Source organism: Rhododendron vialii, chromosome 5a (assembly GCF_030253575.1).
Source record: "Rhododendron vialii isolate Sample 1 chromosome 5a, ASM3025357v1".
Lineage (NCBI taxonomy): Eukaryota > Viridiplantae > Streptophyta > Magnoliopsida > Ericales > Ericaceae > Rhododendron > Rhododendron vialii.
Window position 1 is genome coordinate 16020482 of NC_080561.1, and position 23224 is coordinate 16043705.

Sequence of the window (23224 nt, forward strand, 5' to 3'; positions counted from 1 at the left end):
ATAAAAGTACTCCTTTTAAGTTTCTGTTGTAATAAAAAGCTTGACTTAGTTTATTTTCAATAAAATTACTTATTTAACGTACCCAAAATTCGGGGCGTTACACATGGCCTGCCGTTGCGTCCACAAGTTGATCAATCTTCGGCAGTGGGAACCAATCCTTTGGACAAGCGTCGTTGAGATTGGTATAATCCACGCAAACTCGCCATTTGCCGTTTTTCTTTTTAACGACCACAGTGTTGGATAGCCATGTCGGGTATTGTACTTCTTGGATTGCATTTGCCTCCAGCAGACGCTTGACCTCTTCGATGACGACGTCGGCGTGTTCGGCTGCAGACCGCCGTGCCTTCTGGATGACAGGTTTAGCGTCCTTCTTGATGTTGGGGAGTGACTGATGAATTAGGATCGACCCCCGGCATCGTTGGGGGTCCAAGCAAAGACTTCGATATTCTTCATGAGGTATTGGAACATTTTTCTTCGCGATCAGTCTCGTTGATGGAAGAACTGATCAAGAAGAATCGGGAGCCATCCTCGTTGATTGGCATTTGGACGAGATCCTCCTCTGCTTTGTCTTCGGCTTTCTGGCTGACATCGTCGATTACGGCCACATCGAGGACTTCAACCCATTGTACTTGTTTGGCTTTGGCGGAATTGTGGACGGCAGAGACGTAGCATTTTTTGGAGGCTACTTGGTCACCTCGCAAATCTTCCTGTCTTCCTGTGGCGCTGATGAAGCGGACAACCTGGTGGTAGGTGGAAGCAATGGCTTGCATTCCGTGGAGCCAAGTTCGGCCAAGGATGGCGTTGTATGGGCTCGAAACGTTGACGACGATGAATTCGACGGTCAGAGTTTTTGAGCCGACGACGACTGGGAGGAAGATTCGGCCAAGTGGCCAGACGGGTGCACCGTTGAAGCCGATGAGGGGTACGTCGGTAGGTTGTAGGGCTAACTCTGGTAGATCCAATTTCTTGAAAAGGTCGTAATACATGACCTCTGCTGAACTTCCTTGATCGATGAGGACGCGCTTTACGTCGTGGATGCCTATTTGGATGGTGACGACGAGGGCGTTCGAGTGTGGAGTTTGAACATGTTCAAGGTCACGCTCAGTAAAGCTTATCGTCCACTTTGGTACGTCTTGTGGTCGTTGACGCTTGGATCCGCAACCAACTGAGAGTATCTGTTTGGATGTTGAGGCGTGATCGATGTCGGCCTTGAGGGCGATTTCGGATGCCTTCGTCATTGGACCGTGGATGACGTGCATCAGTGGGCGCTGTTCGTTGGGGTTGGGATTTGTCTGCCGGGCGGGCATTTTTGATCGGTCAATGTATTGATCGAGATGGCCTTGAGCCACCAAACGTTCCAACAAAGCCTTGTAGGGAGCACATGCCGTTGTGTAGTGGCCGAGCTCATTGTGATACGAGCACTTCTTCCTCGGGTTCTGATCCGCTTGGCCGTTGTCCGTGCCAAGCTTGCCTTGCGGCCACTCGAACCATGGTTGCCTCATGATTTCCTTTGGGAAGGACTAGATGGGTTCCTTGAAGTGGGTGGTTTCGGCCACGTAGTCGTGCTTTTTTGGCTGGCGTTTCTTCCCTTCTTTGATGTTGTGTACCTACTTCTTGGATTGCGAGTGCTTGGTGATTACAAGTGCCAGCAGTTGGGGTGTGGCCAAGGTGAAGGATGCTGTCAAGCTTGGGATTCCCTGGGCCGCACGGTCGGCATAAAACTCTTCGAGAGCACAGAATCTCTCCACAATGCGCATCAATTCTCCCATGCCGTGTGGTGGGCGGATGGCGAGTTCGTCAAGGATCTTGCTGCCGGTTTCCAGACCATTTTTGAAAGTGCGTGCAGCCCAATATTCATCGATTCCTGGAATTTCATTGAACATCTGCCAATAACGCTCGGCATATTGTCTGAGAGTTTCGAACGGCAATTTCCTCATCTGGGGCAAGGACTCAGGCTCTTTGGCTGTCCTGTTGCTGGTGATGAAGCGAGTGTTGAAAGCGCGTTCAAGGTCGGCCAGGTTCTGTATGGATCCAGCGGGCAATTTGTTGAACCACTGGAGTCCAAGGGAGCCGAGGCTGGATGGGAACGCTTTGCATTTGATTTTGTCTCTCGTGGTGCATAGCTCAATGGTTTGACGGAAGTGGATAAGGTGGGTGTAGGCTTCGCATGTGGTAGGATCGAACTTCGTAAATTTTGGCAGGTGGAAGTTGGGTTCGGCTGTTGTGTTGATTATGTGGGGTGTGAAGGGAGAAACGCCGAGATCCTTCAGCTACCGCTCAAAACCAGGGCGTGGCGGCCTGCCGTGCTCATCTGTCTTTGTTCTCTTGGACTTTCTATCTGGAGACTTTTCGCGGTTTCGATGCCGGAGTTTGTCTCGTAAATCTGCTGTCACCCAGCGATGTTCATCAACCGTTTCTCCTTTGTCCTTTCGAGATTTGGTCTCGTTGTTGGGCTCGCCAATACGCACGCCCTTTCCATTCCGTCGAGCATGGTTGCTGTTGTCGAACTTTTCTGCAGGGATTTCCCCGAGTCGTTCACATACATGGCGTCTGGTCTCCACAGAATCTCGGCTACGGTGGGAAACCGTTGTGCGAGAGAATTCTGCGCGACCAGTCGAGTATGTGCTTGTAAATGACTCGGTATCCCTAGTGTTGGTTCGATCGTGGTGTTCTTTTGAGCGGTGTGTTCTAGATGCGGTGGGTTGCTTGTAAAGGATTATCTCTCTAGCGTCCCCCGGTGCCGGGGTGAAGCCTAGGCGGTCTTTTACGGATCCGCGTTGGCCTCCCTCGTTCTGACGCCTTTGTGGTGGTGGTGGAGGTGGCGTTCGCCTTCTCCTACCCCCTCCTCCACCAGATCTGGATGCGGCGGGCGTGGTGTCTTGCTGTATATGCTGTTTCATTTGGGCCACCTCCGCCCTTAGCGCAGCCAACTCGTTATCGCGTTCGTCGTCGCGACGCTGTAGCAAACGGATATAGGCCGCCGTCACATCGTCCGCGACTGGTGAGAGACCGGATCCTGGGGCTAGGGACATTGACATGTGCCTCTCATGGGGTGTTGTGGGGATGACATTTTCGCTAGCATCTTTGGTTCCTGAGATGGCCACATCCGTCTGATCTCCGCCCATGGTGAGTGGTTTGGTCGTTGTTTCCCGGAGGAGTGAGGGGATTTGGAGGATGTGAGAGCTGTTTGAATCAGAAGCGATTCACGTCGGGTTCACCAATTGTGTGGCCCGTGATCCTCGGTCTTCTCCTCCGCTGGTGGCTTGATGGTTATCGAGTCTTTTCCTAGCCTGCACAGGGAGCGCACGACTAAGACCTGACCGGGGGTTGCCTCGGCAAGGCCCTCCGGCGAGAGGATAAGTATTGTGCAGAGAGAAGAGGCAGAAGACAATGAGTATGAGTATATAGTAGCATGTACCTCTTTAGGGTTACCATCGCTAGGTATTTATAGAGTCCCCTTAGCTTGCTCTCCAAGTACAGGCACATGCCTTTCACGGGCTAGGCGATGTCACATATGACGTCACCGAATAGATCTGGTAACCGCTTCTGAGGGTGAGCTGGCACTCCCATGTGCGCTCATGACTATCCCTTGGCAAAACCGCTTCTGCACGTGGGTGGGCACGTGGCCGCGTGGGTAGCCGAGCCCAGAAGAACTTGTCGGTTGCCTAACTTGAAGGGAAGCCGAGCCCGAAGAAGATTCGGGCTAGGCGACATAGTCCGCGTGGCCGCTCCCAAATGGTGGCCGAGCTTGGCGTAGTTCCACTCCATTGCTGGACGCGAGGTAAAAGCAGTGCTGACGACTAGTATGCCTCGGCTCAGACCGAGCCTAGATTGAGTGGAATAGTTACCGTTGCGGCGGCTGGCGGTGGCAGAGGAGTAGAGGTGATCCAAGGTGGAATAACAATTGTGCTCGGCCCGCTACAAGTTCCGCCGCTCCGGTTTTTCATTGGCACACAATTGGCATTGGCACCTTTCCGCGGTAACCAAGCCACACACCCTACAATGGTTCCGCCGCTTCGGGTTCCCATTGGCACACACACACCACACAATGGGCTACCACGTCCTGCCTCATTTGTGGTTTCAAAATATTTCTTTTTTCAAAACACATCTCATCATTAACCACACCCTAGGTGCTATGTTTCTACTTTCTCGATTTCTGTGTCTCGTTTTCATGCAACGACTCCGCGGTAGGACTTTTCACATACGTAATCATAAATCATTCATTGTAATCTTGAAACTAAACTAGCAAGATCATCCAACTCTATATTAATCATCATGCTCAAACCACAACTTAAAGCATAACACCACGTTTACAGACGCCTTTGGAGTGATAATCACTTATGCTTTATAACAAGACAAGTAATACAAACAATTCATGTATGCTTGCTCATAACCATCCTAAAGATCAAAATACGAATACTTCCATGCATTTCAATATACAAACAACATACAATATACGTAGAGTAGGTAAGTAGAGGTATTCTACATATACTTAGAGATAGGGGATAAGATGATTATACCGTTCTTCTTAGCGGTAGGGCAGCTACGGAAAAGTAAGTTGGCTATCGGACGGAGTGACTTCTACGGTAAGCTTCCGGTAGCTTCGAAAGAGAAATGTTTCTCTCGAAACTAGTTCTTGACTAAAAACTACTAACTTTTGGATCAAGAGGGTGGTCGGGTGGCGGTTTAGTGGTGGCTTAGGATGAGTTTCAAGAAGAATTTCAAGAAAAACTCAAGAACAAGAAAGAACAAAGTAAGAACTCAAGTATTTCTAAAGAGAGAAGTTGAAAGGTTGGAAGGTGTGAGTTAAATGGCAAGGATGGGGTGTTATTTATAGCAAAAGTCTTGGCTATTACCCAAGGAATAAAATTTTCCCTAGCAATTATTGTCCATTGGTTAAGATTTTCCTAGAAAAATAATAGGCTAAAAGGTACATGTACCCATATATAAATATATTTGTGTACTTAGATAATCTTATAAAATACTTTACAATGTACTATATAATCTTTTAAGATTTTCAAGTATCCAATAAAAAAATATAAGATCAAAATTTCCTAATAAACTAATCTAATAAGCAAATGTTCCTATTATATTATTATATATATACACACATGTCCAAGTTTTCAGATATAAATGTAGGTACTATTAGGTACCATATAATCCATCAAGATTTCCAAGTATCAAATAAAATATATGGCCAAGATTTTCTTATTAGAATAATTTAAGAAGTACTAGTACTTATATATTTATTAGTGTACTTAGAAATCTAGGAAATTAGATATTCACATATCTTTAATGCATATAAACACATGGGAAAATCTAGGAAGTGATTTATTTAATAAATCCTAGTGCTAGTTAATAAGACTAACTTATTATCCAATGGATAATATTTTTCCTTGCATTTTTTGACCAATGGATCAAAGGAATAAGGTAATATATACTTGAATAATATTTAAAATAACCAAATGTCATTTAGGCATGTGTATATAAGTCTATATACAACTATATATGAGTACTTTATCAAATCTAGCACAAAATATCTTTGATAGAAAATCTAGATTTTCTATTATCCAATGGATAAAAGTTTTCCTAACTTTTATTGTCCAATGGGTAAAGGTCAAAAGGTTCATCTAGGGTTAGGGAATTATAAATAGGTGAATTGGTAGTTCGGTTCCTCCAACTAATCGGTTGGAAATTAACTTTATTAGCCAAGTACGATTTCTAGCCAAGAAATGTAATTTAAAGATTTTATTTCATTTATTAGGAAAATATATAAGTGCTTCTACAAGCGTACTTGTCTTTAGAAAATGACTAGATTGTCCGGTGCGAAGAGATTTAATTTTAAAAAAAAGTCTCAAATCTAATTACGACGGATTTTTAGAAATTAAAAAGGGATTTCAAAAGCAATCCAAGTAATTAAAAACAAGAGTTCAAATTTTTAATGAAATTTTTATTTACCAAAAATTAGGGTCGTTACACCTAGTGAGATGGGGCAATGCACGGCAAGAATGTATATCCAGCGAACAAAACCAGTCTACCATGAAACTCTAACCGATTTCCAGCCGCCGCCGCCGCCGTTTTCGATCTCCAAATGAGTCGTTCGTCGTCCATTCGAGATCTATTTTGTTTAGTGATGCTGTTTATGTTCGGCTTGTACTAAATTAGTTGTTGTATCACGCCCACCATTTCGAAGACCGGTAGATAACCCACTATTTTTTGTCATGATTTCAGTGTATGTGTTTTGATTTCTTCAAATTTTGTCATGATCTTTATTTATTGTAGTTTCGTCAGTATGATTTTACGATACGTATTCATGATGTTTTTTTGTTTCATGACGATTTTACAAATTTTGTCATGATTTCGGTATGAGTGTTTTGATTTCTACGGATTTTGTCATTATTTCGTTTAGTGTAGTTTTGTTGGCACAATTTTATGATACGTATTCATGATGTTTTTTGTTTCATGACGATTTCATAATTTTTGTCATTATTTCAGTTTGTGTTTCGATTTTTCCAAATTTTGCCTTGATTTTAGTTTAGTGTAGTTTCATAGGAACAATTTTATAAAACGTATTCATGATGAATTCATGGAGGATTTTAAGTAATATGTCATGAAAAATTATGATGATATTTTTACAAAAATATATTATTTATTGTCATTGTACATCCGTAGTTATTGTTTATGAATATTCATTTCAAGTTTGGTAGATGTTAGTTTTATTTTTAAATGTTGTTTTAAGATTTTAGGTGAGAGAATATAAGATTAGAAAAAGGTAGGAGAAAGAATGAGATAAATTAGGAAAGATAAGGAGAGTGAAAGATTATTAAAGATTAGGAGAGAGAAAGGGTAGTTTAGGATTTATTTGAATGTAAGGATGGAAAGATAAGTTTTTAAACCTACTAGGATGAGAACTTAAGTATTTATATAGAAAAAGACCCCTATTTAAGTTCCCCTTCAAAATTTGGTTGATTACCATAATTAGTCAATTTAAAAAAGATATGTATTGAAAGAGATTTCCGTGAAAGATGGTAAAAGATGAGAAATCCACATGTGGGTAAAATAAGGGATGCATTTTGGTCAGAATTGTATTTTCAATCTAACGGTGAAAAATATAAACTACCCTCCCATCTACCTAATAAAACACAAGGGTGTGGGCCTCCACATAAGACAAGTTGATCCAAGAGTAGAGATTCATTTGATCTAAGGGTTAAGGTGCGCTCTCCAACTCTCTTAATAAAATACCCACACTTTTACAAATATATTACAAAAATACCATCGATTCTTTTTACCGAAATCAAATTCTGCAGGAAGCATGAAAATAAAAATAAAAACCATGCTTCTGTTGGCGTTTGGGTCTTTCTCTCTCTCGACACAGCTCTTTCGAATCTCCGGTGAAATCTTTCAAATCTAGGCCAACAACTCTCTTTCTCTCTCAACACTGCTCTTTCGAATCTCCGGCGTAATCTTTCAAATCTAGGCCAACAAAGCTGCGTGGAAAGTTCCTTACCCAACAAACGAAATCTTTCGAATCTTTCGAGTTTTGTGGACGGTAAAACAAAAGGTATTTGGATTTTTTTGGATTTTTGGTCTATGTTTTTTTGGAGTTTTGGTGTCAGCAAAGGGGGTCTAACAAGAAACCATATCCATTTGGAATTTTAGCTGAATAAAGAAAGCCTGCGAGCTGCGTGGACGGTGGGCCAAGAAAGCTCCCTGAAAGCAAAGCTATTTGGAATTTTTTGGAGTTCATTAGGATTGAATTTTTTTTGGATTTTTTGTCTCTGTTTTTTTTTTTTGGGAGTTTTGGTGTCTGAATGCAAAGGCAATGAATGCTCTATTGGGATCATCGTTGGCAGTTTTTGGTGTTAGTTTTTTTTTAATTTTTTGGAACGTGTTTGTTTCTGTCAACATGCACGTGACAATTGCATGTGAAAAAAAGGGGAAAGGGAGACCTTTTTTTTTTCAACTAGATCATTACCCATGCTTACGGCACAACCAAAATCACAAACACTTAAAAATATAAGGGCATGAAAGTTTCACATACAGAAATTAGCGTATTTCCATGATTGGAGACATAGGTATTTGATTTGATCAATCGAATGAACTCTCAAAAATAGTTTACAAAAAAAAATTGGCTTTGTGGAGGAGAAGAGTGCCTGGGATTTTGTAGCTTAAACTTACTTATGAGAGGTATTTTTTGTTGCCCATCATGTGTTTGGCAAAATTCGTACCTCTCTTCTATTTTGATTCTGAGAGGTATTTTGAACGGCGAATATGACTAGAACTTGAACATCGAGTATTCACTTACTCCTGAGTTGTTAATTTCTCCACTACACTGTTTGCATGTATTGAGTTGCTACATTGATTATCAATTGAGCCAAACCTGTTTGAAGCGTATTCACTTAATTCTTGGAATCTTGAACAGAATGCCCAGACAAATAAACAAACCTTCTCAATTTCCACCATGGCCTCCTCCTCCAGATTTGGCTTTATTTGTTTAATCACATCTTCTCTGCGTCAAAATTGATCTGAGTTATGGGTATTTAATTTTGTTATTAATCATGTATAGTTGGTGCAGGAGGGGAAAACACTGTGATTAGAAATGATCACCCTTTGTTAGAGGTAGTAGCACCCTTTTGTTCCAATTTGTCTTAATTTTTGATAATCTATTGATTCAGATTTTTAATATTCTTGGCAGAGTCAATAGAATATTTCAACTATCTTTTTTCCGGTTTAACTTTGTTGCTTTTGCTGTTCTGTTTGTATTTTTGATCCACAGAAATTCATCATTTTGATTTTGGGGTGTTACTGGCCTAGAAAGTGTAGGGATTAAGATTTTCGATTCAAGATTAATGCTGAAGTTTGCAATTTAAGAAACTGATATAGGATATATTCCGTTCATGTGACGGTGAAGGAACGTATGAATATATGTGGGAAATTTTTGTTCAAAAGTACTCCAATGGAAAATGAGGAAAACTGTAAGGCACCTTTTTCGACTTATCTTAGGTATCACCGTAGCAACTATACGAACCATTTGGGATGTATGATCAAAGTGGTCGATGCTGTTTGTGATCTTTAAAATCAAAAATGTTCGTGGAGCATTGAATCAATTGAATTTCTTTAACATCAGACAATTAAGGAACACAAGTTTAAATGTTTAATCAAACGATGCTAACTGCTTCTGCTCATTCTATTTTTATTCCTCAATGGCGCCTTGGCTTGAATGTTAGTTAAGACTGTTAATGAACATTTAATTAGCCTGAATCACCTTTTTTTTTCCTGCACAACGAAGCCGAATTAGTTGATTGTTATCTTGCTGAATTTATTGTGTGTGTACTTACTATATCTTTTTTGCTCATCTGTAGGAAGACTGGACTAACCATAAGGCATCCCCTTATAGTTCCATAGTTGGTCTCTCCCCGAGCAGTAGATGCAGTGGAGATAAAGATGGGTTCCTCTTGCCAGAGTTCAATGAACTTGTGAGGGATTTCCATTTGGCTGCCACTAAGGCTGGTTTGTCTCCCAAAAAGGACGAACTATTAGGAGAGTGATGAAGAGAAAATCTCAAGATAGTTAGAAGAGTAATGAAGAAACACTTTTGGGACAATGATCATTTTGCAGATTACATCCTTTGCAGACAACCCGTTTTTGTTACATTTGTGTGTGAGTTTGCCTCTTATGGAGTCTTTTTTCCGACAACCCGTTTTTGTTACATTTGTATGTGAGTTTGCCTCTTATTGAGTCTTTTTTTCGTGTCATGTTTGAACCTAGCTCCTATGAATGTAACATGATATTAGTTGGATTTGGATCCTTTCAATGCAACTTGGTGTTTAACGAAAAAATTGCATGTTTTAAATTAAGGGCCTACGTTTACGGACCAGACATTTATTTAGAGAAAGAGGAAATAGTTGGATTTGGATCTTTTCAATGCAACTTGGTGTTTACGTGATTTGCACCATTGTTAGTAGTGCTGTAGGCACGAGACGGGGTGGGTAGTGCCGTAGGCACGTGTAAGCACTAGTATATATATACCAACACATATAGAATCACGCAAACACTCCCTCCACTAACAACTCCATCACTTTAAACCCCAAATCAAATAATTCCTCACACATTTCACAATGGAGAGTTAGTTTGAATAGAGTTGTAGTTAGGGTTTAGATAGGAAAGATAAGAGATGAATATGAAACCCTGATTCCCTGTATATCAAAAGTATAAATATATATCTTATACAATAGTGTAAATAACATCTTTTTTTTTACACATAATAATATATTTTAATTATTCGATCAAATTAATTATTGAATTAGGAATTTAACAATATAAATTCACTTTAAAAAAATTGGGTCGAAAATCCGGGTCGTTACATAAACCATTCTTATTTTATGCTTACGGGAGCGGAAGATTGAGCAGCCAACAAAAAGCACACCAAAGAGTAGAAGATTTCTAGGTAAAACTGAACATTATAATCACCCATTGAATTTACAGGTTCAATAAATAGTCCTGCAAACATAATGAGGTTATCATCCATTTCATATTTCAGCAAAACTGAGGAGGTGATCAATCTCTGAGAAACAACTATGCTAATAAAACAAGATCTCAGATTGGGGTTTCATAATCTTCACCCTAAAAAACAGAAACAAAATCGAAACCCATGGAATCGACAACCCATGCATACCAATCGAAACCCACAAAACCATAGCATACAAAATCAAACCTTACACTGCCAGGGAATAATCAGAAACAAATTCGAAACCCATGGAATCGAACAACCTTGCATACCAGTCGAATCCCACAAAATCCTAGCATACAAAATCAAACCCAACACTGTAATGGAATTGAAATAGCAACAGAGAGAGTGCCATGGAATAAAAATACACAAAATCGAAACCCACAAAACCCTACCAAACAAAATTGATCTGGAATAGAAATAGCAACAAAAAGAGTGTGGGAAGAATAGCAACTGAAAAGGCACAAAAAAATCAAACTTGTACCTCACGAATCGAACTCAAATCGAAAACCACCCAAAATCACCACCACCCTTTCGTCTCTTCGAAGAACCAGTGCGGCGAGAGTTAAGACAAAAAAATGGTACCTCGGGGTGGGAAAAGGGGATTAGGAAGGGTAGATTCGTCTGAAAAAGATGGAGATTTAGGGGGATTACACAGCGGCTAGTCGAAGGCAGCCCATCGCCAACAGCCCCTTAAGCGGTATTAGGTGGTGTAGTGGAACACTGGGTGAAGGGAATACCCCCTCAAAAATAGACTGCCAAACGGGGTATAAGGGTGGGTCCTATGTGTTAAAAGGGGGGATAACCCAACACCCTTTTACAATACCCCATCCAAATAGGCCGTAAAATAAGCCATAAGCACAATCCGTCTCATCTTTAACTCACTATATATTGGTAGCGTGAAAATAATTGTATAATCTTCGCATTTATAATTACAAAAAATAAATACAACATACACTGAATATTACAATGAGATTTATTGAAAATAGAAGGTCTAAATACAATCACCACATTTAATTGATCTTATCACAAAATATAATTACAAAATTGAAGAGACTAGAGGTACAAAACTAAGGCTTACCTATACCCTAAATTGATAGTTTAGTTGGCCATTTTGTAGAGTGGAACTAGTTGTTGTGGTTTTTCTTGGTTGTGGTTTATAAAAAGTCTAAATACAATCACCACATTTAATTGATCTAATCACAAAATATAATTACAAAATAGAAGAGACCAAAGGTACAAAGCTAGGGCTTACCTATACCCTAAACTGATAGTTTAGTTGTCCATTTTGTGGAGTGGAACTAGTTGTAGTTTTTCTTGGATTGGTCACTGAAATATCAATATTATTATATAAAGACGAGACATGCAAACTATTATAAGAGCCATCAGAGTTTTTCCCCCCCAAAATCAAAGTCAATTGAATATCTAATTTTCCTAACCACTTTCCATGATAAAGAGTCCAAAATTAATTAAATTTATTTTGGCTTAGTGGAATTTATTTTATTTTTTATTATTTAGGCTTAGTCTTTTAGGTTAAAAATTAATAGAATGGTTTTATAGTAATTGGTGCTATTTTTATTATTTTAGCTAAAAATCATGCAAAACTATTTAATTTTTAGACCTATGTCTAGTTGTGGCTTAAGGCATTTTCCAATGTCACGATTTAGCTTGTTTTATGGTTTCTCTTATTATGATGGCAATGATAATGTCTTCAGATTTTGTTATTGAATTACGTAAGTAGTTCATGTCATTGGAAAATACATAATTTTATGTAAATTTAAAAAATAAAAAGGTCTTAATAGTGTTAACCCGAACAAGACATGATCTTAAGTAGGTCGGGTTAATGTCAAAATATTGAACACGTTTATGGTAACAGATGTTTTGACACGAATTCAAAAAGACACAAAATCCGAAATGACACGATATAAATACAAAAAATTTTAAGTTTGGGAGCTAGGGGTACAAAGAGGAAAAGTGTTAGGCGGTGAAACATTCCATATTCGTTTCCAAAATTTCATCAATTCCGATGGAACATTTCATCCCAATCACTTCCCCAAACTGAAAACCCATATTCCAAATAGGGGGTCACCGGAGGTGGTGGATGGGATGCGCTTGGAGTCGAGCAGCTTGAGGATCCCGTCGCATATCGAGGAGAGGTCAGACTTGATCTTGGTCTGGTACTCCTTGTGGCGGCAATGTGGTCAACGTTGCTGCATGACCCCTCCTTCTGCTCGATGGAGGAGATGATGCACCGAGAGGCGCAGTGGGCACCTATGACGTTCTTGTAGGCGACGAAGAAGAGGTTGCAGTCCTCCATGGTGAGCTCCTCGGAGTCATTTAGGGCGGAGACCTTCTCCATGAACTCGACCATCTCCTCGTAGCATTTGGCCTGCTCCACGATGATGGCTTAGTGGGGAGATTTCAGCTTCAAAAACTTTTTGGAATGGATAATATGGAGATGCTTTCAATGATCTCTAGTTCTCTACTGTTGAAGTAGGTTCCCAAATTTTGCAATCAAAGAGAATTGTAGTTAAGGTTGATATAAGCTTCCAGTTGCTAATTTTGTTGCTCTTGTGTTTTCAAGCATTTTACAATTCCACAGTTTGCTTGTTTGTTCACAAATAGTTTCATGGTTTTATTTAGTTTTATTCGATTTCATGGTAAATTATTTGATTTATGTACCATGAAATATGTTTGTCTATTCGTATTATTTCATGGTAAATTATTTAGACCGTTTACCATGAAACTGTTTGTTCGATTCATATTTCCGAAACGCCATGAAATCGATTAATATTTTCAGAATATGTCATGAATTTGAAGCTGATTTAATGAAATCGTGACTTCACGTTCTAAACATTTCATATATCATCGTAAAAGACTCAGATTTGTATTTTTAAAATCATGGTGTATTCATGAAATCGTAATTCTTTTGGTTCGATTAAAATTAAAATATAAAAATAATCAATCATATTTCAAATTACTTGGTGGGAGTGGATGTGGTTGTAGAAGATATCAAACGGGCGGCGTTACTCTTTGAAAGTTGCGAATTTCTTTTTACTCGTAGAAGATATCATTTGCAAAAGATGGTCAATGTTGCATGTATAATTGTTCATTGAAATCATGGTCGGATCATGGTGTATTACGTACAAGATGAGTTTTTATAGTGGTTTTTGAATTCATGGTAGATTATTTGTAGTAGTTAACATGAAATATTATTTTTTCACGGGAAATTATTTGAACAGTTTACCATGAATCGAATCATAGCTTAAGCAGTTGGGTTATTTAATGGTTTTTGAATGTAACAGTTATCATGAAATATGTTTATTTTTTTTGGCAAATTATCTGGACAGTTTACCATGAAATAGTTTGTTTGAATCATGGCTTATTAAACCATAAATTACCATATCCAAATAATGGAATTTTTCGATGAATGTGTAAACATGACCATTTTGTCATGATTTTTAGAGAGATAGCGAGAGAGAGAGAGAGAGAGATTTGAATTATTGTTTGATTAACGTAGTCATTTTGAAAATGGAAACATAAATCAGAAAAAAACTGATCATTTGAAATTTTGAAATTTTGAAACCATCCTATTATATCTGTAACATTCCTAATTTTTTTTATAAATAAAATTTGAAACGTTACTTTCTAATTCAATAGTTAATTAGGGTAATTAATCTAAATGTATGATAGGGTTTATAAATAATATTAGTCTTTAAGAGTATATAAAAAAAAGAAGAAGAAAGAAAACAGTGATTAATCACACGTGTATATACTTATGTATAGCAAGTATACTTATTCTTCTTCCCCCCTTACTATACATTCTTGTCCATATACATGAGGATTTTTGATAGCCATCAGAAGCCCACAAAATATGGCTTTTGTACCCATCCTCGGCACCCCACTCACTCATCTCTTCCGTACTTCACTCTCCTTCCCCAATCTACTACTTTCACACTTATCCTCTCACCTTCTCACTACCTTATTCTTTCTCATTATACATACCTAGTATATTTTTCACTCTTAATCCTACTATTAAGTCTAGAAAAGAGAGAGCAAGAGAAAGAAAAAAAAAAGAAGCTTAAACGCTTTCAAAAGAGTTTTAGAGAGAGAGTAAAAATTGGATTTGTCACTCGCACCACCCATCAATTGATTTCAGTACTCCAATCTTCCACACAAACCTCCGGCATCCCAACCACATCCACCGATCATCCGGAAGCAATCTCAACGTCCTCTATTCCTGTCGTCTTCTCCGGTTACCCAAAAATCTAAACATTCGCGTTTTTGCTTCTCGGACGGAGTTAAGGTAGGATAATCACTTCCCTACTTTCTCCTAAGTATATATATGTACCTATTTGTGTTAGTTTTAATGGTTAGAAGTGACGAAAATTGAATCCCATGTCGAAACAGAAAAGAACCGAACCGATACTCTGTTTTTCTCCTCCTGCGTAATCTGCTTCTTTTTGTTTTGAAATTATATGCTATTTTCACACTATTAACCCTAGACCTTGTATGCTTACAGATTTAGTCCCAAATATGTTTGGTATTCAATTGTTTGAACTCTAAACACGAAACCAATTTCCTGGTTGCTACAGTTATATACTTATGATCATTTTTTTTCTTGCTTAGAGTGATGTCATTTTACTGTGAACAAAATAAGTAAATATTACTTTAGGTAAACTAGTGATCATAATAAAGTATATGATAGCTAGAATAAATGCTAATAACAGATTTGAACAAAAAAATAATAGTAGCAGTAGATAAGACTAATATTAACTTAACATAATAAAGACACATAGCTAAGTAGTTTAATTACTGTGAACTAATGTTAATGGAGAGTGGATTTACTTACTAAGTAAAACAGTGTACATGATACTAACATAGTAAAATATACTCCTATTAGTTACCATTTTTTTTTATAAGATTAAATAAGTGAGTTGTGAACCATTACTACTTCAGGCTTAACAACTTATAAAAATTATAAGTAGATTTGTGAACAAAATTAGTTAGGTAACATAATAAGTGAAATTACTTTAGGACTATAGGCGATCAAAAGTTTTAGTATCACAGACTTTAAACTAAAACTATAATAGATCTAGTTAGTGTTTATAAACTCCAATTATATTTTAAATTCTAAGTTCATTAATTCGTACAATGAACCCTTAAGATGTACGATATACTAATTAAACCTAAGGGTTATGAAAATACTAATGGAAATCCTCAAAGTTAATAAGAATATATATACTTGTTCGATAAAACTTAAATATTCGAAAAGGCATCGGCCCAATCCAAATCCCTTATGTGTTTAATTATTTGCACCTATCAATTGTTATATTGTTGTCTCACTGAAATGTATCATGTTATGAATTGAGTTGTTATTGATTGTATCGCGCTAGAATGGATCTAGGTTCACTGGGTGGTTACGAGTAGTGATTCACGTAAACGATGTTAAGTTAATGGTAATTGATAAAGTGTTAAGGTGTAAGGCTGTGAATTGTGATTTGAACCATGGCGATGGCAAGGGTAACTTATGGGGCCCTGTGTTGAAAGGGGTTACCTGCGGGGCCTAGTGATGAGATATGTTGTGACATTAACGTATGATACGTCATGGGAAGTTTCTCTTCGAGGAAGAGAATAGGTCCCATGAGACAGTTATAGTTAGTGAGACATTAATGTATGATACGTCATGGAAAGTTTCTCTTGGGAAAGAGAATGGGTCCCATGAGACGGTTATAGTTAGCGTGGGGTAGTGGATGTCCGACCCTAATGTACGATACGTCATGGGATGATTCAATCCTCTTGTTATGGTCTTAAGTGAGAACATACTCAGTACATAACTTAGGTGCGCTCACCTTGGACCCTGGTACAGGATAAGCAAGAGGAATGGTGGACCCATGAGACGGTTGTAGTTAGTGGATGTGGGAGGAAAGGATCTCGTGGAGAGGATCCCTAGATTTCATGTAGGTAAATGGATAGTAAAGAAAATGATGATGTGCTGCCAATCTGTATCTTTCGCGTATTAGGACTTTTATATTATTGATCTGCTAATTGTAAAGTAAGGGGGTAGTAGGGTTGAGATTATCTACTGAGTTTTAAAACTCATCATAGTGCCGTTGGGTTGGCATTTCATGCCAGCTAATCAAGAGACTGAAGAGCAAATTCCACTACAAAACAAGCCGTATCAGAGTGAGAACCTCCCAACTGAGGAAGGGGAGTTTGTTGAGCCTTGGAGGCCATACCCTTAAAAGCTCTATCATTTTGATGTACTTTTAATTAAATTTTCATACGTGTTATCACATTTGTCAAACTCTATTTCATTTTGTTGGTTTGTAAAACAATTAAGTAGGTTTGAATTTGGTATTTGAGGTTTCCTCTGCTAAACTCTGTTTAATAAAATTTCATTTCTTATATATTAGCTTTTATGAATTATTAAATCAGTTGAAAATGATTTGATTAACGTGTCCGAAAAACGGGGCGTTACAATCTCACTTAATTGATTGATATTCATCCCAATCCCCTTAATTTATGAAACATTAGCATGTATATGTATAATTCTATTAATGTAGGAAACTTTAGAATGTAGGTATGTATCTATATATATATATATATACATATATAATAGAGCTGCTTTTGAATCCCAAACATAACCAACAGTCCAGATGTATCAACTGCATAAATCTTGACCATTGGCTGAGTTGATATCTCTCTCACGTCTCTCTCTTCTCTCTCGTTCTCCGCTTCTCCCACATGAGCAAACCCTAACTTCTCTCACCAACCCACGTTTCTCGCTTTTCTCTCACGGGCAAACCCTCATCTCTCCCTCTGTATACGTTTTCCTCTTTCTATACCTCTCCACTAAATTAGTGGAGCCTAAAGTGCAACCGGCGTTACTGGCCTTCCAGCCACCGTATCATGTCTCTTCATTGAATCCAAATCCAAAAACCATCTCAGAAACCTTTAGCAACCCATCTCTGTAGTATCTCGGTAAGAAATTCTCATTTTTCCCATCAACAATTGATTGTTCCTTTTTATTTTCTATTTTTTAGGGTTAGTTTTGAAAGAGTCATCTCTCAGAGCAAAGAGGCCACCCTACGTGAGCCTTTGATTTTCCCACCATGTGTTTGATAAAATGTCACCGTGAAATTTTCCTTAATGGAATTGTGAACAAGCCTTGGGAGGATAGGTAAATTGAATTGCCCATTGGAGGGTACAAATTTTGGAAACATTGATTCGGGGGGGGGGGGGCTTACTGCCCTTTCATGAGAGTTAAATTATGCCACTTTCATGTGAAGTTTTGTTTATTTTCACTGAGTTTCTCTTACGTTGTTATGCAAAGGGAAACATGTAAAAATCTCTACTTCTTTACCCATTTTGATATCAATTGCCACTACTTGCGAGCCTTTGATGGTGGTTTCAATGGATGTTGTTTGGATTCGAGGCTCTCTTTACCCTTTTTGCTTTTGCTTATTTCTCTTTCTTGTACTACTATAGCTTGTTTATCAGTGAAATGTTATTATGGATTTGTGTAGTCTGGGAAGAAGAGTGACTAAAAAGTACACTTCTAATTTTTGTAATCCTTTGTTGGTTCTTCAACATCACGAATGATGCTGTTAGTTTTTTTTTATACTTAGTAGAATCTTCTTCAATAATAATTTTCTTTTTTTTTGTTTTGTTCTCAAATTTATAGATACGATGGAGTTGCGTCATGCTAATCCCTACAAGAAGAAAAAGAGGTCAGTTACTCACCGTGCTTGACATGTACTGTTTGGATTCAATGCTCCATATATTACCCTTTTGTCTTCAGCTTATTTCTCTTCCTTACACTATTGTAGTGATGGGCACCCAATATTGTAGATATTTGATGCGACTAGTCCCGTTTTATATTGTTTTAACTTGCGTTTATTTAGCTTTTACAGCGATATTGCACATAAGGTATGTTTTTAGTGTTTTCAGGTAATTCATGTGAATAAGGCGCGTTTGAACGCCAAGGAATGCTCCGGATGCAACCAAGTGCTCAAGGCCATGTGCCACCCCGTTGTGGTGCCCAAAAAGTCATGAAGAGATGGTTTGGAGGTTGCTTGGGTCGCCCAAGGGTCAAGGGAATTGAAGGAGATGTGAGGATTTTTTCAAAACTATTCATTTTCTGACCAGCTGAGGGTAGAATTGTCATATCTTTTGATGTACAAATCATCTTGGATCCAAACCAATTGGGTTAAAAAGTAGACTCAACAAGCTTTTTAACGGTCAAAAGAACACCAAAATCCGAGTTCGGGAATATCCGGAGCAAACCCCCGAAGTTCAGCCAAGTAGAATCTGTCTTAATTAGCAGATCGGTATCGATACCATTGCAAGAAGGCATCGATGCTAGTCACCTTAAATCACCCCGTAGCTGTCTAGGACGCTGGGTATCGATACCCTTTTGTATAGGTATCGATATCATTGTCTTCCTGACAGATTTTTGACAGCTTTTTCAAACTTCCATAAATAGAAACTTTCTTTTTTCTGGCAACTTTATTAGATATTTGGTTGAGAGAGATGCAACCTTGTATAAATAGGGCTCTCTCTCTCTCTCTCTCTCTCTCTCTCTCTCTCTCTCATATGGGCCATTAGTTAGGTTTAGGCCTAAGTCTTTTTTTTGCTTTCTAGGATTTCCATTGTTGTTCTTCCAAGCTTTTCAAGTTATTTCCTTCAAGAACTCAAGTAAGTTTAATTAGTTTGTTATTTTGTCAAATATTAATGTTGTAGCTACGCGCTAGATTCTCCTTAATATCAAGTTTATTTTCGTTTTCGTCGGTTAAATATGTTTGTCATTTCCAGCTTTATGCTTAATCTTTCTAGTACGGTTGAGTAGTTGTTTGGCTAAGTCTTGGTTTAATCATTCCCAAAGACTTAGGTTGTTGCTGGTTCTCGAATCCTCGAGCTTAAATGCAAGATTTTTGGAATTGGATTAACTTAGTCATTTTTGGTCTAAACTAGGGGTGTTAACTCCTTGGCATGCCGTTTAGTCAAGCGGTCTTGGCACGCAGTATGCCTAGAGCTCGTGGCCTCCTACGTGTTTGAATCATTTGTAAAACAAGTTGGTTTAATTCCGATAAGTCACGTCTTTTGATAAACGTAGTCTTTAAAGCTAAATCTTCCGAGTGTGAGCACGCGGTCGTGACTCTCATTTGAGTTATAATCGAGAACCAATAATGGCCTTTGTCAAGGGATGGATGATCCCTAGGCTTGCCTATTTTAAGTTAATTAAACTCTTTTCTAGTCTTTTGCCTAAGTATTTCCACTTTAAAAGCAAAACCGAAAGTTGGCCGTCTTAAACGCAACAATCCTTACATAAACCTACAATCCGAGCAAGCTATTTTCGATTCCCTGTGGTACGATCCCAGTCTTACGAGTTATTATGCTGTCAACGATCTAGCCCTGCACTTGGGGTTTTCAACCTTATTGGAAGGCAAGGTTATTGGCTAAGCATGTAGCTTATTCATCCGTGAAATGTTATTAAGGAGTTGCATAGTAAATGTCTAATTTCTTGATTTTCTACCATACTTTGTTGATTGTGTAAGTACTATTTTGTGCTTAGTGAAATCTTCTTCATTAGTGATTTTTTCGTATATTCTCAGTTTTACAGATGTGACGGACCGACGCCATGCTAATTGTTAGAAGAAGGAGAAAAAAAGGTTAGTTGCTCACTATGCTTGACATGTACATTTCAACTTTGCTTCCTTATTCAGATGTCGAGTATATGCTTAATTGATTGGGAATTGAACTTTAGAATCAGTTGTGAAAAACTTTGATTTGGTGCATCTCATGCAAGTTCATGACAATGATTTTGCCTTGATTAGCCTTTTTCTTACTCTTTATTTGTTTGGATGAATATTTTGGTCCTTTTGGCTAGGTGGAATGGAGGTCAAATTGGTCCATGCTTGACATGTATCCTGAGTGTATTTGATCCACTTTTGAACTAGAAAAAAAAAAGGGTTTGTGGCTAACAATGCTCGACATGTATAGTTATTAGTTAGTTATGCCCAACTTGGTTTGTAGTTTTGGTGGCTACAGATCCTTTCCGACCACATATTCATTTTTGTTGGTGTTATTATAAAGTTTCTTAGCTCTTAATACCACTTAAATCAATATCTAGACATGTTTCTAACCATATATTCATTTTTGTTGTATAGCTTTGTAGTGTTGTGGGTGGAGCTTTTCAAAATCTAGACACGTTTTCGTACGGATTATTTTCACTTTTAGTATTACGTATTGCTATTTTTCTTAATTGAGATCTTTGTAAGGAATTTGTTACATGAAATTAAACTACAATAGCACAATCTTGGATTTGTTACCTATATCGTTTTTCTTTGGTGTGTTGAATTGGGGAACGATTGTTGGAAAAGTCATGTTTTATGAGATTTTCCGTGTTTGACATTGGGCATGCAAAAATCAGGAATTGCTAAACTGTTTGTTTTTTATATGCTGATTCATGTCAACAAGGTCAGTGAATATGCTTAGGCTATGGTTTTCGGCATAGTTGGAATATTTGGATTGGGTGGTTCCTAACTAATGTAAGAGTTAAATATCTTGAGCCCAATATTCATGAGTGGGGAAGAATGCCATAGTGATTTCTTTGTGAATTAGCCTTAAAGAGGTTAGGGGAATGAAACTAATAAATACTTCGTTATATTATAATTGTATGGGGAACTATAATTGCAATTAAGGAATACATTCCCGTGTCGGAATCCCTAATTTTTCTTTATATCTATTGTCTAATTTTCTTCCTGTTAATTTTTTTAATGTCATGTTCTTTGTCTCTTTTGTGCAAACTTTTTGGACTAGAATAAATAGTATTTGTTTCACTCTGTGCTCACACCTTGCTGACAACACTCAAAGCAAACTTGAATATTGATTGTTCAATCTGTGCCTTTACATGATGTAGTTTGTTGCATTGTTGTAATTTTGAATTTTTTTTCCTAGGTGTGACTTGATTATGTGATCTTGAGCTACTGTGTTTTTTAAGTGGTTTAAATGTGTCAAGTTTATGTAGCAAAGTAGTGATGTCAATCTTGAGGAAGAATAGAAAAAGAACCTCTTGGTGGCCTTATCCTACCCATCTTGATAAATTACATTTTACAATTTTGATTTGATCACATCTTTTGTGGTTTGTTAGGACTCTAAGACTAGAAGTGTGGTATTAGAAATAATAGGGTTGGATCTACTCAGACAAATGGATTTTTACTGGTTTCAAAGTTTTTGAGATGTTTTGTATCTAATAGTGGCTTAAGTGATTTAGTTGTGCAAAATCATTTTGGTTTTGCATTACTTATATGCATTTATGGCCCATTTTTTTTAGGGATTTTCGGAGAGGATCCTTGGAACTATCCCCATGTCAAAGCATTATAAAATGCAATTGGTAATCAATAAGGACACATTTGGAAAAAATTAAAATCGAGATAGACGAGTCATTATTTTTTCAATTACGATGGGTTATTATACAGGTTAGGGGTTGGACTATAGTCACCCTCTAATGTTGTCGTCTTCAGACAAACAAAATTATGTCTATTGATGGCAGGATTGCATGCTCTCCCTTTTTTCATTTGAAGAGTTACGACATTCGAGTAATGAATTGTTATAGTGATACTGATTAGTTTTCCTCTTTTGCCTTTCCTTGATGCTATGACAGGAAGAGAGTTTGAGTTGGTGGTGGTGGTGGTTCTCTCTCCCTCTCTTAGGTAACTCTCTACCTTCTCTTAGTCCAATCCCAATATGAATAGTATTGATTATTTTTTCTCTTTTTAAGAGTAAAATATATTGGCATGCTACTGATCTCGGTCTAAACTAGGGCTTTACTTTTGATTTTTCATGATTCTTTTGATCTGGTTATATGTACTTGCTCATAAGTGCAAAAAAAAAAAAAAAAGACATGAAAATTCTATATACTTGACTTGATGGGGAAAATTAATTTTCTAAGTGTGCCTTAAATAGTTTTGTTTGGTTTAAATGTTGCAAGTTAATTTTATTTTGTTCAAGTGTATCACATTGCTGTCTTTATTTCCCCCTAGAGCCCCTTTGCTATGTCATATGCTAAATCTTTGCAAATAAATTATAAAAAATTAGTCTATGGTCCACTATAGAGAACTTGTAACCCAATTAGTCCACCTCTAATGTTTGTAACCCCTATAGTCCACTAATATAGTTTAGTAAGGTCTTAAGTCCACTTCTTTTAAAAAAGAAATTAAATCAAGACAAAAGTGCCCTCCTATATAAGCCATCATGTAGCTAGAGAGAAACCCTGGATCAAAAATAAATCTGGAACACGGCCTCTCTCTCTCTCTCTCTGCCCTTCATTGCCGCCGCCGCACTCCTCCTCCTTGCCGCCGCCCTTCATCGAATAGATCACCCACACCGACAACACTTCTCTGCTAATATACGTTTTTTTTATTTTCATTGTGTCAATTGGTATCAAATATCCATTTTGGTGTTGTTCTTATACCTTACCCTTTCTTTTCATCGATCATTCAATCTGCCCAAAACTCAATTCCCCCTTTCAGAATCCCTTTGATGACGGGTGGTGGTGGTGGTGGTTTCGATTGATAAGGTGGACAGTGTCAATGAGATCTATGTGGAACCTCTTATTCAAAGTACGTCTCCTCATTCCCTTTATATTGGTTAGGGTTATGTTTGTGTGCAAATATATGGTTATATGAGGATTGTCAACATTTTACGGTTGTA

At 37.9% G+C, this 23224-nt stretch overlaps 1 protein-coding gene across 1 annotated transcript; it reads right to left on the minus strand.

The window, feature by feature from the left end:
• Positions 1–690: 690 nt before the first annotated feature.
• On the minus strand, positions 691–1502 carry LOC131327629 (uncharacterized). Its single transcript, XM_058360776.1, has 2 exons — positions 905–1502; positions 691–740 (listed from the first exon to the last, which is right to left on the minus strand). The coding sequence occupies exons 1-2, from the start codon at positions 1500–1502 to the stop codon at positions 691–693; spliced, it is 648 nt and encodes a 215-aa protein (XP_058216759.1).
• Between the last annotated feature and the right edge of the window lie 21722 nt (positions 1503–23224).